Source organism: Juglans regia, chromosome 8 (genome assembly GCF_001411555.2).
Source record: "Juglans regia cultivar Chandler chromosome 8, Walnut 2.0, whole genome shotgun sequence".
Lineage (NCBI taxonomy): Eukaryota > Viridiplantae > Streptophyta > Magnoliopsida > Fagales > Juglandaceae > Juglans > Juglans regia.
This window is the reverse complement of record NC_049908.1, coordinates 946,700-962,801: the sequence shown is the minus strand read 5'-3', so window position 1 is coordinate 962,801 and position 16,102 is coordinate 946,700. Positions and strand designations below refer to the sequence as shown.

Below are 16,102 nucleotides of genomic sequence, written 5' to 3'. Positions count from 1 at the left end.
ATTAAAAAAAAAAAAAAAAAACGAGCAGGACTCTTATCTAAATCTTGCATAGTTCATTTATGTCGACACGCATTTTAATTGTTTAACAAAATCCAATCATATCTGAAGGTAGACACTAATAACATGAAATAATAACCTTGAACTGCTTTGATGTTGAGGCAGCAAAGTTTTAACAAAACCGGTGTCCTGATGCATGGCTCGAAACGGTAATTTAAACCTGAAGAGAAGCTTCATCCTGCATGCTTTTATCTCAATACCTTGAGTGTTTTAGGCGAGGGTAAAAGTTCCTCACGAAGATCTGATTCAAGCAGCCATGATTCCAAGAGTTTCAAATTTCTGTTCGGCATTACTTCACCCTGCATCCGTTTCCAATTAATCAGAAAATTCACCAAAGCAATGTTCAACAATGAGTCACAGGTTCCTGATAATTTTTGTTTTGGAACAATAAGATCACCCACCTAACAATCAATTTCTTTTACGTGTAAAAAGTGGCAACTTATTTCATGATTAAGTACTAAAGGAAACTCCTGACAACAACAAAAAAAAAAAAAAGGAAAGCGTTTCAGACATGGATTTACAAACCAATACACAGACTTAAGTTATACATTTGTCAAAAACACACGGACAGAAAGACTTCATTTTAAGGTGGAAGGCGGGGTTGAAGAGTTGAGGAAGAAAGCCAATGCACGATTCATGCAGCTGCCAAATAAAAAAATTGGCAATTTTGTCTACTTTGAGCAGCTTTCCTTAATCTACAATGATTTGCTATGAGGTTATCCAATCAATAAAGACGGACCAAAAAATGTCATGCAGTCCCAATGACACGGACATTATATGGAGGTCCACAACAGAAAATTGGCTCATCAGGGGAATCAGTCCGTGCTCGAGCCCTGAGGATGTCATTAGCATCATCTATCAATGCAGCAGCTACCACTGTATATTCACCGGGGACAAGAAAATACAAAGAGAAAGAATGCTTGCTTTCTTGAAGAGGAGGAATTTCCATGGTGATCCCACTCAGAACACCTACAACAAATTTAGAAAAAAATAATAATTATTCAAGAGATCTTTGATAATGGAAATATACGAAGCAACTTGTCTTGCATCTTGTAAGTTACACATTAAGATTCCCATAAAACCAAATTAGCACATACTTTTTCAAAATTAAAATATAGGCAGGATCCTAAGTATATTCGTGAAACCAAAACACTAGAAATAGATGCATTATGAAAGAAACTCACCAGCCCATAAGACAGTTGCCTTGGCACCTTCTATACAATTTTCTCCTGCAACATCTCTGCATGTGATACTGAGTCGCATTTTAATCATATCCTTAGTGTTATTACGAACCAGAACTTCCATAGGAGTCATGTCATGCGCCAGCACAGAACCTTTAAAAGCAGAAGAGAGCACCGACTCTTTAGGAGAATCGAGTTTTGCAGGATCAAGACTACTTCTAACAAGCCTGAAGCCAAATGTCAAGGGATCTGGCAGCAGCACATCCATTACAGATGTTTGGAGTGCTGCCTGTATAGCATCCTTGATATTTAATTCTCCAGAGCTATTCCGCCCTGAATTCCACCGAACCTTTATTTTAGATATGAGGTTCTTGATAGAAGCATTCAGTTCAGCCTTATTATTTTTTTCTGAAAAACTAGAATTTCTGCCACTGGCAGGCCCATCTGCCTGAATATCCTTCATAAAGAAGGAATCATCAAGAATTGGTAATTTAAAATGCTCTAATGGTATTAGCACCCTCGCAGAGCAATCCCTATCAATTCTTGATTTAGGATAACCATATTCAGCAGAACCCTGGTCTGCGGAAAGGGTATCCTCATTGCTAGAGTTTTCCAACTGGACAGAAACACTTATGTCAAACACAACATCAGTCGGATTAGACAACTCCAGTTCAAGAAAACGAAGTCCCCAACTTCCTCTAAAAGGATCGATTTTCACCAATCTCTCCATTTTACCTTCAGAACCAATAGCTCCTTCATTATAGATATCATCCACACCAACAGGCTTAGGAAGGTCTTCACCAACATGTGCGGGAATTTCCATTGAAAGTAAGCGGGCCTTCACAAAGGACAAACCCTGCAAGACACAAATATGCAAGGGAACAACCAGTCGTCTACCAGGAGGCACAACAGATCCACTTGTTGGAGGATCTCCAGAATTTGACAGTGGCCCTAAGAAGCAAAATGAAAAGAATATTACCATCAGAAAGTACAATTTTCAAACATTTATGCAACTCACTTGCACAAATGGTATTTGCAGGGGGCACATGCAATGGTTACAATGTTACCAAAAAAAACTAAAATTCAAAAGAAACCAATTATTCTGCCTCCTTTTCTTAGCTAGGAGAACATATGGAAAACCACAATTTGAAGATGTTCAAAAGGCAAAGCACACCAATAGAAGACTTCCATATCTGGATAGTGTTAATGATTCATTTTCAAATTCCAAAAACATGTCAATTGTTCCTCCACAACAAAACACAAAGCATGAAATTTTGTGGAGATTTCAACAGTTGAAGAATGAGCACAATAATGTAACGTAATGTATTAAGCTAACAATGCATGAAATTTTGTGGAGATTTCTACAGTAGAAGAATGAGCACAATAATGTAATGTAATGTATTAGCTAACAAATGCCTGGCCAAAATCTTGAACTAGATCAAGTTAACTGGACTACGGATGACTGAAAACAATTCACCAAACTGAATCAATCATCATATTTTTGTGCAGCTCAACAATTTAAATGTTATCTGAGAAGTTATTTTTATACATTCACTATAGATGTTTCGCCTACCAGCTTAACACATACAAACCGCCAAAGCCTAGCATGTTGCCTGCCCTAGATTATTGTGTTTTAGTACAGGTGGCATGATAGCTGGGACGGTGAGACAACTTGGCGCAGGAAAGCTGAAACTTTTTTTTTTATATATAGGAAAAATAAATTTTATTAATGTAAATAAAGGAATAGGCAAAGCCTTCTTTTCTTTATAATGTTTCATAAAGTTACCTGCATAATGGATCAATAACGTGGGGCTATTTCCATCTCTCGGTTGCCTCACCATGCTACCCAAGGCACTCTTGCCGGTTGCAGCATCAGAGTCCACAAAGGCAAGCTGCCAGGCTTTTAAGGTCACAGGTATAGTCACTTCTGCACCAGGATTCAAAGGGAGGGAAGCCTTTAAGGTTTCATATGCCACTGAGATTACCGAGTCTTGGTTTTTCCCTGATAGTGAAATATGTGCCTGCTCAACTGGAACTGTACCTGCATTGGCTAGGCTAATCCATACATCACGGATTTCACCTTCGTATAATATAATTGCACCATCACCGCCAACAACATGTGACACTAGCAATGGCAGCGGTGGTACAACAGAAATATTTGGAACAAATACATTCCTCAACTTCGCAGACCCACAGCATCGAAAAGGGTCAGAAAGCACGAGTCCTTGTGTTGCTCCAAGCAAAAGATTGTCAACATCCCTAAACAGGTGTTCGGTGATAACACCAAAACAATGAACTATGCACCCAGGGATTGTCACTGGACCCACCAAAGTTGGGATTCCTGATAAGGTGATCACCTTAGATGAATTAGGTGGAAGATTCACACTAACTGGGAAAGCATCAAAGTTTTCTGAATGCACAGAAAGATAGATGCTATCAACCCTCAAGTCAAAGCCACATGGATTAGCTAACTCCACCAAGACTTGGACGGGTTCTCCAACCACCCAGATCAGCTCGTGCTTGCTGCTATTATTTGACTCTCCTTTGCTGAATGGTGTATAAATAAAAGGCCCAGAAGGAGCAGATCCAGCCCACCAATCTTCTCTTGCCAGATTGCGTTTTACAATGTCTATTTGTGAGGGATGGAGAGGAAAAGAATACAACCTGCAATCCATTCAAATTAACCGATCATTATCTATCTCATTCCTCATATAAACTAAAATAAAAATGAGGACATACTCTAACAGTGATTTGCTCCGATTCAATCACATGACTGATCAAGATGACTCTATCAACAAAAAAGTTCTTCACAGGTGGGAAAGCATTCATATGTTTTCAAAACCAAAAGCGAGTACCAAACTATTGGAAATTTATTGGAATTCAAATACACATGCTAAATCAGCTTAAAAAACAACATAACCAAACTTACAAAAAAATACTCTTTTTTCAAAAGCAATTCAAACACAGACTAGTTTTGATTATATTTCAAATAATATGCAGCACACAATATCATTAGGATAACAAGATGGATGAAGATGATTAGATTTCAAGATGCACTATTTATATGCACAAAGCCTCCACATTGCAAGGACTAAGGCCTCGTTTGTTTTCAGAAAACATCTTATTTCATCTCATCTAATCATTACAACTTTCCCAACTTCCAATACAAAATAAAATAAACAACTAAACTTTTTCAAATCCCAAAACAAAAATAATATTAAAAAATATATTCTAACAATATTTTATTCAAATTTTTAACTTTAATCTCAACTCATCTCATCTTTGAAAACAAACGAGCCCTAAGACTCAGTAAATTATTTTCTCATTATCAAGCTTCGCTGGGAAAATATAATCAACTTTTGATCACCTTATGAAAGGTAAGGCAGGATCAGCACAGCGAGTTCCTGATGGAAGCCTATCCGCTGAATTTGAAAGTGCACTAGCAAGGCCATTTTGCCCAGCAGGTGTAATTAAAGGGTAGTAAGATCTCAGTAGGCGTGACGCTGCACTCCATGCAGCAAGAGGATCTCCTGCACGAACTGCAGAGATCAGAATCTCTCTTAGCACAACCATCTGGAGAGTACTCCATTGAGACTCGAATAGGGATACTACTGACTGATGATGCACTTTTCCACCATCGGCATGACTCGATCCAACTTGCTTCTGTATAGAAACAAAAGAAGAATATGAAAAAAATTATCTTAGGTATATGCAGTGCAGATGTTTTTTTTCAATAGAACATAAATTTATCAAAGGAAAAGAAAAGGCTGATACCATACTTCTAACTTCATTTTTTTTACAAGAAAGATTGTATTGATATAAAAATAGGCATAGCCCCAAGTACACAGTAGTATACGAGAGAGTGCACCTAGTTAAACCATACTTCTAACTTCCTAGAAAACAAAACTAACACAAGCATATTATTAAACATGACAGGCCACAAAGCAAGTTAGCATATTCTTCCATAGCCCAATTTTAAGCTCCTTACTACAACTGAAACAAATTTAAATCACCGAGTCATTGCCTGTAAACTGAGTGAGACACCCTCTGAGCCAGATTATCAGATTACACAGCATGTGACGTAAAATTCAGCGGAAACCTTTTTTTATAAGCAAAAAAAATTCAGCGGAACCTTTCATCTATGTTTGTTTAACTTGGTACTCCTAACTGAAGCAGCCCCACCAATAACAGAACCAACATAAGCTCATATAAGAAAAATATGGTTCGGAATTATTTAAAAAAAAGGTCTTCCATAAATCAACGTCAATAATAGGGAATCCCCAAGCAAGGACAGTATTATCATAACATTTGTTTCAAAAGTTGAAAAAAAATGTCATTTTGTTACTGTTCACTTCAAGAGTAAATGATTAAAAAGAGGTTCACTTTCACCAGCAAGTCATTAGTATTTGTTATTCACAGAGTAGATGATTTCTCGTTGTTTTGTGCTGAAAAAAAAAGACTTATATAGCCCTTAAAGCACAAAAGACTTCCCAAAGATGGTCCAAGGATTATAGTCCTGTCCTCAATTTGAGCCTCAGTTATTGTAGAAAGGCCTCATGGAGATCGGAAAAATTTGAATGATTCTACAAAGAGGAGATGATTGTATTTCATACATCTATCTGATACCCCAAGCTTTTTTCAATCTTTGACATCAACGATTTGAGGTCACACAAACAGAGTTTCAACGCTAAAAGGCTTGGTTAGATTGATGACTTGTAGGCGTTACCAGGAGATCCATCTTCAGGCAGAAATTAACTTGGTTAGGTGACAGAACTCAATCAAGATAACAGACCAATTTCAGCCAGTAATATGAGACAACTAAAATCATGGATGCTTTACTACCAACATAAAAAAGACAAACTGGTGTCTAAAATTCATAAGTTGTGCCAACAGTTGAGATAATATGCTCTCTCAATTCCCCAAATTTGACGAGATTTATTGCTTAGTACTTGTAAACTCACATCGGGTAGAGTATTTTCGGAGATGGATGCTCTACTTTGAACACGATATGCCTTTGTTGTCATTGCCAAAACTTGCATTGCGCTAATAGCAGCCACTCTATTTTCTTGTTGCAGATACAACTGAGCAACCTGCCTTGAAAAGAAGGCAGCTTTTCGCTGATAACCGAGAGTGCCATATAAACGGGCTATTTCAATGAATAATATGAGCCTATCACTGGCATCAATCAATGATTTTGCACCATCAGCAGCATTGGTTAACAAATCCACTACCTCCCTAGCCAGCTCTCTTCTGTAAAAAATAAAAGAAGAAGAGAGGAAAGATGAAGAAATTAGTTCAGGAAGAAGATCTTATACTACACGTAAAGGTTAATAACTTCACCTGCAAAGAAACCTTGCCAATTTCAGTGTAGCCTCAAGTTCAAAACTTAAGGGTGAAACTCTGCACAGAAAACATTGAATTAAATAATACCGATAGTATTAGCACCTTTCAAGCAGTTTCTGCGACAAAAAGCCCAAGTTTCTGTTACTGAAGCAGAAGAATGTATCGAGCATATACATTTTCAACCACATGTATTTGTACTTTTTTATCAGTAACATGTATTTGACACTTATCATAGCCATCTTAATCGAAAAAGGAAAACAATAGAGCCAAAAATGTTTTTATTGATAATCAGAATAGGCAAGAGCCCAAGAGCAAATTTGAGCCAAAAAAAAAGAGGCTAACAGGATAAAAGGTCTTATTGCCACTTCTCTTATGAGGAGAGCGAGAACCATATATCAGCTTGTTTGCACAATACAGTATCTCGAACCATCGTTGGAAGACCGAGCCCCAGAAACATGTTATTCCTCTTAGAGTTTTAACAAAAATCTAAAATATACTTGTTATCAATACAGAGGTCTACTAGCAGCAGCTTAGGAAAGCCAAAAAGGGACAGCACAAAGAAATCGGTTTTCTAAAGTCCTAGCCTGGGGATATCCTTCTTGTTCGCCTAAATGGCAAACTTATTTGACGGCTGTGTAGTGTACCAAAAACCAGAAAGCAATACACCCCCTGTAGGGCCAAAATCAGAATATTATATCATCCTCACCACATTTCTCTTCTTGTAGGCTAGAAGTAGACCTATATATGCTGTCATGAACACCAGAATTATAAATAGGATTTTTCCCGAGTGTCTTCTTGCTAGCCTGTGTATAGATCATCTTACACTCACCCCCTTGTAGAATGCAAATCAGAACCTTAATGAAATAAATTTTTAATTTTTTTTATTGGTTAATACAAATTTTATTAAAAAAAGGCGAAGCCAAGTACACGGGACATATACAAGACCAACACCTATGGATGGGTATCTAAAGATATAAGGAAATCATGTACGTTCATGCCGTTAAAGTCTATTACAATTGACCAATGAAATAAAGTTTGAAGAAAAAAGTTCTAAGCTCATCCATTGTCCGTTCACGATCCTTAAAGCTGCGACCACTCCTCTTCAGCCATATGCACAACCATAGATAGATTGGAATCATCTTCCACATAGTTGCAATTTGAGAATTACCCCGGAGGCCTTGCTAGCTGGCCAAAAATTCAACAACCCTTCTTGGCATCACCCAAAGGAGCCCCGCTCTAACAAAGATATCATTCCACAAACTCATAGCCACGTCACAATGCAATTCTAATTTATAGGTGATCCACAAACTCCCCACTTTTCTTGCACATATAACACCAATCCAACACAATGAGTCGGCGTTTCCTTAGCTTATCTATTGGGGGTGTAATTCTATTTCATTAACTATCTATTTTATAAGAACTCTGATTATCATTGAAACCAGATCTGAGGGCGTTGTTGGACATAGTATACACCACATCACCATTACTGTATAGAACCTAGCAAATTGGGGTGTACATTCTAAACTTCACCAATTCAAATTTAATTGCAGACAACTTATCTTTTTTTTTTTTTTTCATTTTTGTGAGCGACACAAAAGCTTGGCAAATAAAAGGAACAAAGCAAAGGCAAGACATACAGAATCTATCACTAGGGAAATCCACCATACAAATAGATGTAACAAATGAAAGAGTTTGTAAGTGATATATGCAAAACATTGAAGTAAATAGTAATGTTCTGAGAAGAATTGTAGTCATGGACTTGTTCCTAAAAAGAAGGGTGCATTGCCGAAAAAAATGAAATAAGCATCAACTACCTCTGAGCATTGTCTTGTATAAACGATTTTCTGTAATGCAAAATGGCACTATTGTACTGATATCTAACTCCATCCTCCAAACCAGGATCGTTTAGGCCCATGCGATCTATCTGTTAAAAGTAAAAATACATAAATAAAGAAATAACTCTTAAGAAAAAATTGGTATGTGAACCAAGGGCATAGAAGTGCTGGTGCACAAGGTCTGCAAGCAAGGATCTAATACCAATCAAGAGATAACCTTAGTAAAACTCAAGAAATCAGATATTTGACATTTATAATGACTGTTCACTGCATTAAGTTTATTCTTGGGACAGCTTAAACTCAAGTTTTTTCTCTGTGTTGCCGAAAATTAGGCCAGCTCCATCGCTATCCCGCACAGAATTTTTTTTTTTGATAAGTAAACGGTAGTATAAATAAGAATAGGAAAAGCCCAGGTATACAAGGTGGAATACAAGAGAAAGGACCTATCTAGTTGCTAAAAAAGAAAGAAGAAAATCATGTACAGTTGGCCATTAAAATCTACAGCACTAGCCCACAGAAGTAAGGTGCGGAAAAATAAAATTCTAAGATCCTCTAATGTTTGCTCCTTATCATCAAATGTCCGCTCATTACGCTCTCGCCATATGCACCACATAATACACATAGAAACCATCTTCCACACAACTTTGATTTGTGGAGCACCACCCGGCATTACCCAGCAAGCCAATAATTCTACCACTGTAGCAGGCATGACCCAATTCAACCCTATTCGAATGAACACATCGCTCCACAGTGCTCTAGCTGTCTCACAATGTAGCAAAAGATGATCCACTGTCATACAAACCTCTCCAAGGAAAATGCGTGTTTGGAAGCTTAGAAAAGGACTTATAGAAGGATCGAACCGAAAAAACACCCTTACCTACCAGATTCCACCACAGCTTATCTTCTCTCAAACCAGACATCCTCGTAGAGTACACTTGACTGAAAAATGCCTCAACACTGGTAAGTTCCCAGTCATGAACTGCTCTACTAAAGGTGACATTCCAATGGAGTTGATCCCCTGAACGAACCATGAGATCCACCACAGAAGCCTCTTGATCACATGCCACACGAAAAACGGAGATCCGCCACAGAAGCCTCTTGATCACATGCCACACGAAAAACGGAAGGGAATGCGTCCGCTAGAGCCTCCTCCTCACACCAAATGTCTCTCCAAAATTTTATACGAGTGCCCTCCCCCACCAAAAATTTAGTATGTCGAGAAAACACCCCTCAACCACGTCATATGTGCTTCCAAACCCCCACCCCATAGGATCCATTCCCCTCTCTAGTACACCAATCCCCCTCATCTTACCATGTTTGCAATCAACCACTAATTTCTATAGAGCTTCTGGTTCCACATTGTAATTCCAAAGCCATTTCCCAAGCAATGCCCGATTAAAAGTTCTCAAATTCTGTATCCCCAATCTCGCACAGAAATTGCCGATCATACACTCTTGGGCTACCAAGTTGCAGTTGGGCTTCGTTTTTACAGGTAAACTACATAGATCCTTCTTCTTCAGCCGTGCTCCTCTCGGTTTCCAACTGATCTTTAGATCTGCCTCAGATCTACACCAAAGACCTGTGCTCATATATTTTGCATAAACATTCAAGAGGAATGAAGCTTGGGAAGCCCCTGAATCTAAAATTGAAGGTTTAAGATTAATATGAGTCAGTTGGTGCTCTTTTGGGTGGAATCGAAGGCTTTTGAGATTTTACCAGAAGCATGGAGGTCCTCATTAAAAATTGTGGAGAGGAACAGAAGGGTTTGGAGGTCTATAGCTATGGGCCGTAGTGGTATAGGGTGGCTGGTGGTTACATTGGAAGCAGTGTTATAGGCAGGGAGAAATTCGGAATTCACAAAACATTTGCACGAAGGAAACAGAGCCTTCGTGGGTCAACGATGCTCTAACATGCATGGTAGGTATCTAATTGTCACCGAATATGATGGAGGAGGCCGACAGAGTGATGTAGTCATTCCTTAAGGGTATGAAGGTCTGGGTTGGGAGAAGTTTGTTGTTGAATTATGCAGAGCTACTGCTATGTTTTTCTCCATTGATGTTGATGGGTCAAGGAAGGAAAGCCAAAAGAGGACATCCGGTCATGAGAACATCAACTTGGAGTTGAAACAAAAAGACCCAAGCACAACCACGATGGCAAGGCAATCATATGCAGCAGCTCTGAAGATAGGTCATGCTTCGATGACTCAGTTTGATACTAGAGGCAAAAAGGGGAACTATGAAAGTGGTTTGCAGATCACGCAAGCTCAGAACGAGCAGAAGGGGTACAACTCCTCTGAAAAAGAGGAGTATGGTAGTAAGGCTGAAAAAGAGTTGCACAATACATTAAAGGAAATGGAAACCCAACTTATCGAGTTGAAGGCAACGATTGATTTATTGTCTACGAAAATAGACTTGCTTTCAGCTAGAGACAACAAGGTTGTAAGAAACAAGCCCAAGATAGGCCTAAATTCTTTAAAATCAGATAAAGGAAAACGGAAAATCGGTTTCGGCCATGTACCTATAACCAGATCCAGGAGAGTGTGGCAAGTCAAAAGGAAAACCTTAGATTCAAAGTGGGTTCTATGTCAGGTATCAGCGTAGAGACATATGTAATGGAATGCTCTTCGCCACAGGTGAGACAAGAAAGGTCGATAGTCGGTGTTACACCCTTGGTTAATGTTCTCTCCAAAAAAACTATAACTCCCACATCGGAGTTGAAGGAAAATGGTGTAACGCCGAGGTCTGAAGGAGATGTAGGGTCCGTCAAAGTTGCACATAAAGGGTTACTGGAGATGAGGGAACTTGATGTACTACCGAGACTTGCTGCCAACCTAGAACCTCCAATGGTGACAGTGACCTCACCACTAGAGAGACAATAGAGTTGTTGAGGAGGTACAAGATTTGAATGCAAGAGATGGGGGAAAAATATGGGTTTGTCGTTGGTGCCTTGCGAGGATGAATATTTAGGGCCTGGTGTACAATTGGGAGTTGTGTCTGGAAAAGATGTTGTCCCCTTGTTATCTCTTCCTCCGTTAAACAATATAGTTGGATCATTATCGGATTGGGTTTTGCAAAAGGTTAATGAGATACATAGTGTGTGGGGATTACATTTGGAGGATTTGACGACCTATTTATAGTACTACTCACTGCAATTGAGGTGGGTCACTCGCTTGACACAAAATCAAGATTTAAGAAGAACAAAGAGTTAAAACATCTTACTTGGGCGATCAACTACGATGTAAAGTGAGGTAGTATAAGTCGAGGGAGGACTAGAGGGAGGGCATAAAGCCTTCCTCCGTCCTCGTATAATCATTCGGGTGGAGTATTAATTGTGTGGGAAACAAGGGGTTGGGGTAGTTAGAGTGACTTGCTTTGCTTTGGGGAGGTGTGTTTTGTCCCAATAGGGCTTGGTGTATATCGGATAGGATTTTAATTTCTCCATCTTGGGCAATGTTCATTAGGGGCTCTCTATTATGGGCTAGGTGTTCTCTCTTGTATACCCAATGTACTTGGTTATGCCTATTGATATTACTATATTTTTACTTATAAAAAAAAAAAGTTTATTCTGACCAAACATTAAGGATGCTCAAGAACTACTGAACTGCATCAAACTGTTTTGTCAGGATAAGAGTGGACAGTGTCTGCTTGATGAATTGATGCTATTCAAAACTATACCCAAAAATCAATGACAACCAAAGATATCATGCAGTGTTCTAGCCCTAAAGGTTGCTGAAAGTCATTAAGCAATTCTCAAAGATTCCTAACACTTTCGCAATGCAATAACCAGCTCCCAACTATCGTTATCACCAAAATCCGAATTTATAACCAGATTGAGCCAATCCATGAAATTTTTTGGCGTTTTAAATTTTCCATGCAAGAGTTACCTCTGGGACACTTTTCCAAAAAAGTGATAGTCGCCACCCAATTATTACTCCCAACATGATGTTCTACAGTCTCGGTGGATTAGAACACATCTCAACGACCATACAATATCAGATTTTATTAAGATCTATGCATAAAGATAAATAAATTTATGTGCTCTATGAGAAATCCTTTTTTCTTATGAGAGATCAATGTCTTTATGAAAAATCTGTACATTAGACATACCCATAACAATTGTTTTGAGTTATTTGCAGTGTAAAAGATCTTGGAATAGAGCTTTTTCTGTACAGTTAGATACTCAGTTCAGTAATGAAAAGGCATTATCCACGCATTCTTCTCCATGTTTATAGCGTAATAACGATTGAATCCTATTGTTAGTTTTCAGTATAGGCGTCAAATGTAAGTGATTATTATCATGATGTCTGGTCATGTTTGACATGCCATACACAAAAAGGGAGGAAATCACTAGATACGGACTAATTATTCATTAGGAGGAAAATGGAAAATGAAAAAAATACATATTACATATCTTTTGCTAAAAACACATACCAGTAACGCACAAACGCCACCCTCCAATGCCCCAGCATACCAAAAGTAATCACCAGTCAACCTTGCAAGTTCTAGGGCAGTAGAATAGTGGGCATTGGCATCTACAGGCGATCCTGCCAACAAACAATAGTCACCTATTGTCTTTTGTGCCCGGGCGAGCCTTCGCTTTTTGGCCTTGATAACCTGCATTTTTTTTTTCAAATACAAAATAAGTTGCAACATTAAAAAAATTTCAGGATCTCACAATTTGTTGAAGCTTCGAGAGAACATCTAACTATTCAAATTCCTATAGGACACCTAAACATAAACCTCCTCTGAGCTGAGAGTGGCTTGAGAATCTAATGGCGTCTTTAGTATAGTTCCAGCAGATTCAGCCTTAAGAACCCATTTTTCAAATTCCATCAACAATGAGGCAGCAATGTCTTGCATCATCGTCTGCAAGTGGAACTCTTGAGTTTGAAGATCGGCAGGAGGAAACAACCTCAAGTTACCACCCTTTTTGCCGCCATCCTCCAGCTGAAAGGAGACATAAACTTAGCATTGCTCACACGATTTTCATTGACTTCGCCAACTTAATATAAAATCGAACAATTACAAAAACAAAACTTTGATCGCTTGTTTTCCCAATTACGCTGCCACGAGAACTGCAAAATGAAAGCGCACGCACCTGCGAATCGCCGGGGCAAAAAGCAAAGCAGCTGTTGACGAGTGAGGAGGAGTAAGCCTTGCAAGCGGAGTTGAAAAGGTCGATGACGGAGTCGAGATCGGGGGAGGAAGGGCAGTGACAGACTCCGATGACGGCGAGGATCTTGCGGTTGGACTGGAAGTCCTCCCAAGGGCTGGGTGGGGACCCACCGAGAACGAACTTCAACCGGAGGCTACCGGAATCCCAGGGCTGGTGGGCAAAGGGGGACTTCTGGTGCTCCGTGTAGAAAGAGCTAATCGCCGAGAGCGGGATGGTCTGGTGGCGGAGCAGCATCGACCAGTACTCCCGCAGCAGACTCGGTGGGACCGTTCCAATCGGCAGGACCGCAATTCGGATCATGCAGGAGGTCTCGATGCTGACGTCCGGCTCCATTTCCAGATCGGAGTCAAGGATACAGGTGTTAGTTGTGGGAATGGGCGTATCAGATCGAGATCATTCGGATCGACGACATTCCAGAGTGTCACTCTAACAGAGCGATGGCGAGAGAGAGAGAGAGAGAGAAAGGGTGCGCTACTTATGAGGCAGTGAGCAAAGGCGAACTGGAGAGGCTTGAGGCTTGAGGTGAGATTATGATCAACTCACCCTGCCGGGTTAAATTTATGATATTATTTATCTCGATCCGTAAATTTGGTCACACGCTCAACGTGACTTTGGATTAGTTTCTTATTTTATTTGTTAATTTTTTTTAAATAACATCTTTTGGTTTCAGTTTTTTTTTTTTTTAAGGATCTTTTGATTTCAGTTTAAACCAATATAATTGTGTGCTTTTTTATAAAAAAAAAATATTTTAGAGATATATCAATTTCATAAAAGTAAATTTATAAATTGACGAAATTTAATCAAATATGTCAAATTATAACATTATTTTTATTACAAAAAGATTTATAACTTGTTTGGAAATAGATTTCATCTCAAAATTATCATCTCATCGCATCTCCTTTTCAAACATAATTCAAATATAAATATTTTTAAACTAATCGTTACAATATTTTCAAATTAATCATTACTATTTTCTCAAACTTTCAAATAAAAAATAAAACATAATTCGATTTTTTAAAATCTCTAAATAAAAATAATATTATCAAACTATATTATAACAATATTTTAATTTTATAATATTTTTTATTCAATTTTTTATCTCTTCTTTCCCAAAACTAAAAAAAATATTTAATTTAAACTATCTTATTACTATTCACAAGTTATCTTACTATTATTTATAAAATCTTCATCTCATCTCACTTCTCAAAATAATCCTTAGGCTCAATTTAGATTAAGAAACATTTTCTACCCATCTTGTCTTATCTCATCTCATCATTACAATTTTTATAAATTTTCACATAAAATACAAAAAAAAATATTCAATTTTTTTCAAATTTTAAAATAATAATAATATTAAAAATATTTTCTTAATAATATTTTATTCAATTTTTATCTTTTATTTTAACTAATCTCATCTCAATTTATTATCCAAACTTAACATTAACGTATCAAATTAAGTCATATTAATTTCTGAATTTATTTCTATAAAATTTTCTTATAGTTGTAACACTTTTGGTATAAAAAATATCTCAATTTCTTTACGTAACTACTTTTCATTTAACTAAAGCTATAAGCTGATTGCAAGAAAATATAAATTTATCATTTTCATAATAAATAATATATTTAGCCTTAAAAAAATATGTAAACCTAAATCTTTATCTTGAATTTTGTACACCTCAATCTAATGTGAGTAGCTATTTCTGTCAAATATTTTTTAAAAGAATTCACTTAAAATATAAAAAACACCTCAAAAAGTATTTTATTAAAGGATTTTGCTATATACAAGCGAGTTCGTGCACCATATCGCGAACCGATAATTTTTTTTATTTAAAAAAAATAAAAATAAAAATTAAGAGAAGAAGAAAATCTTATATATCATAAAAATTATTTTCATCTTTAATTCACATCATTTCGTTAAACATATATATTATATATCAATATTGGTGTAGGAATTGGTGCACAAACTTACTTGCAATAAGATTTTTCCTTTATTTATTAAATAACTTATAATTATGTCTATCAATTCTATAAAATATATTAACATAAACATTTAATATTTAAAAATTTATTTTGAAATTACAGAAATAACCTTTCATTACTTTTTTTAAATAATTAAAATTTAAATGTTATAAATCAAATTACGTAATATAAATGAGTGGGGTAGATATTTAAATGACTCTGAATTAGTTTCTTATTTTACGTTTTTTGTTTTTCTAAATAACATCTTTTGATTTCAGTTTAAACCAGTATAATTGTATGCTTTTTTATAAAGAAAAATATTTTAAAAATAAATAAATTTCATAAAAATAAATTCATAAATTAACGTAATTTGATGTAATATGTTATATTATAAAATTAATTTTATTGTAAATAAAATTTAACGTATCAAATGAAACCATATTAATTTTTGAATTTATTTTTATAAAATTTCCTTATAATTATAACACTTTCTGATATAAAAAAGATCTCAATTTTTTATGTAACTACTTTTCATTTAACTAAAGCTATAAA

The 16,102-nt window shown here is 36.8% G+C and overlaps 1 protein-coding gene across 1 annotated transcript; it reads right to left on the bottom strand.

Moving 5' to 3' along the window:
* Positions 1 to 365: 365 nt before the first annotated feature.
* On the bottom strand, positions 366 to 14,099 carry LOC109008225 (trafficking protein particle complex II-specific subunit 120 homolog). The gene is made up of 10 exons (XM_018988239.2): positions 13,514 to 14,099; positions 13,156 to 13,362; positions 12,847 to 13,029; positions 8,396 to 8,505; positions 6,579 to 6,638; positions 6,200 to 6,488; positions 4,606 to 4,901; positions 3,025 to 3,902; positions 1,242 to 2,189; positions 366 to 1,026 (listed from the first exon to the last, which is right to left on the bottom strand). The coding sequence occupies exons 1-10, from the start codon at positions 13,922 to 13,924 to the stop codon at positions 806 to 808; spliced, it is 3,603 nt and encodes a 1,200-aa protein (XP_018843784.2). The 5' UTR covers positions 13,925 to 14,099; the 3' UTR covers positions 366 to 805.
* Positions 14,100 to 16,102: the final 2,003 nt, after the last annotated feature.

Excerpts from the sequence above, each read along its gene's own strand:
- LOC109008225 (XM_018988239.2), bottom strand. The coding sequence starts at position 13,924 with ATGGAGCCGGACGTCAGCATCGAGACCTCCTGCATGATCCGAATTGCG. Across the intron at positions 8,506-12,846 it reads GTGGCGTTTGTGCGTTACTG|ATAGATCGCATGGGCCTAAA; the intron begins GTATGTGTTTTT and ends TACTTTTAACAG. Across the intron at positions 2,190-3,024 it reads GTTATTGATCCATTATGCAG|GGCCACTGTCAAATTCTGGA; the intron begins GTAACTTTATGA and ends TTTGCTTCTTAG.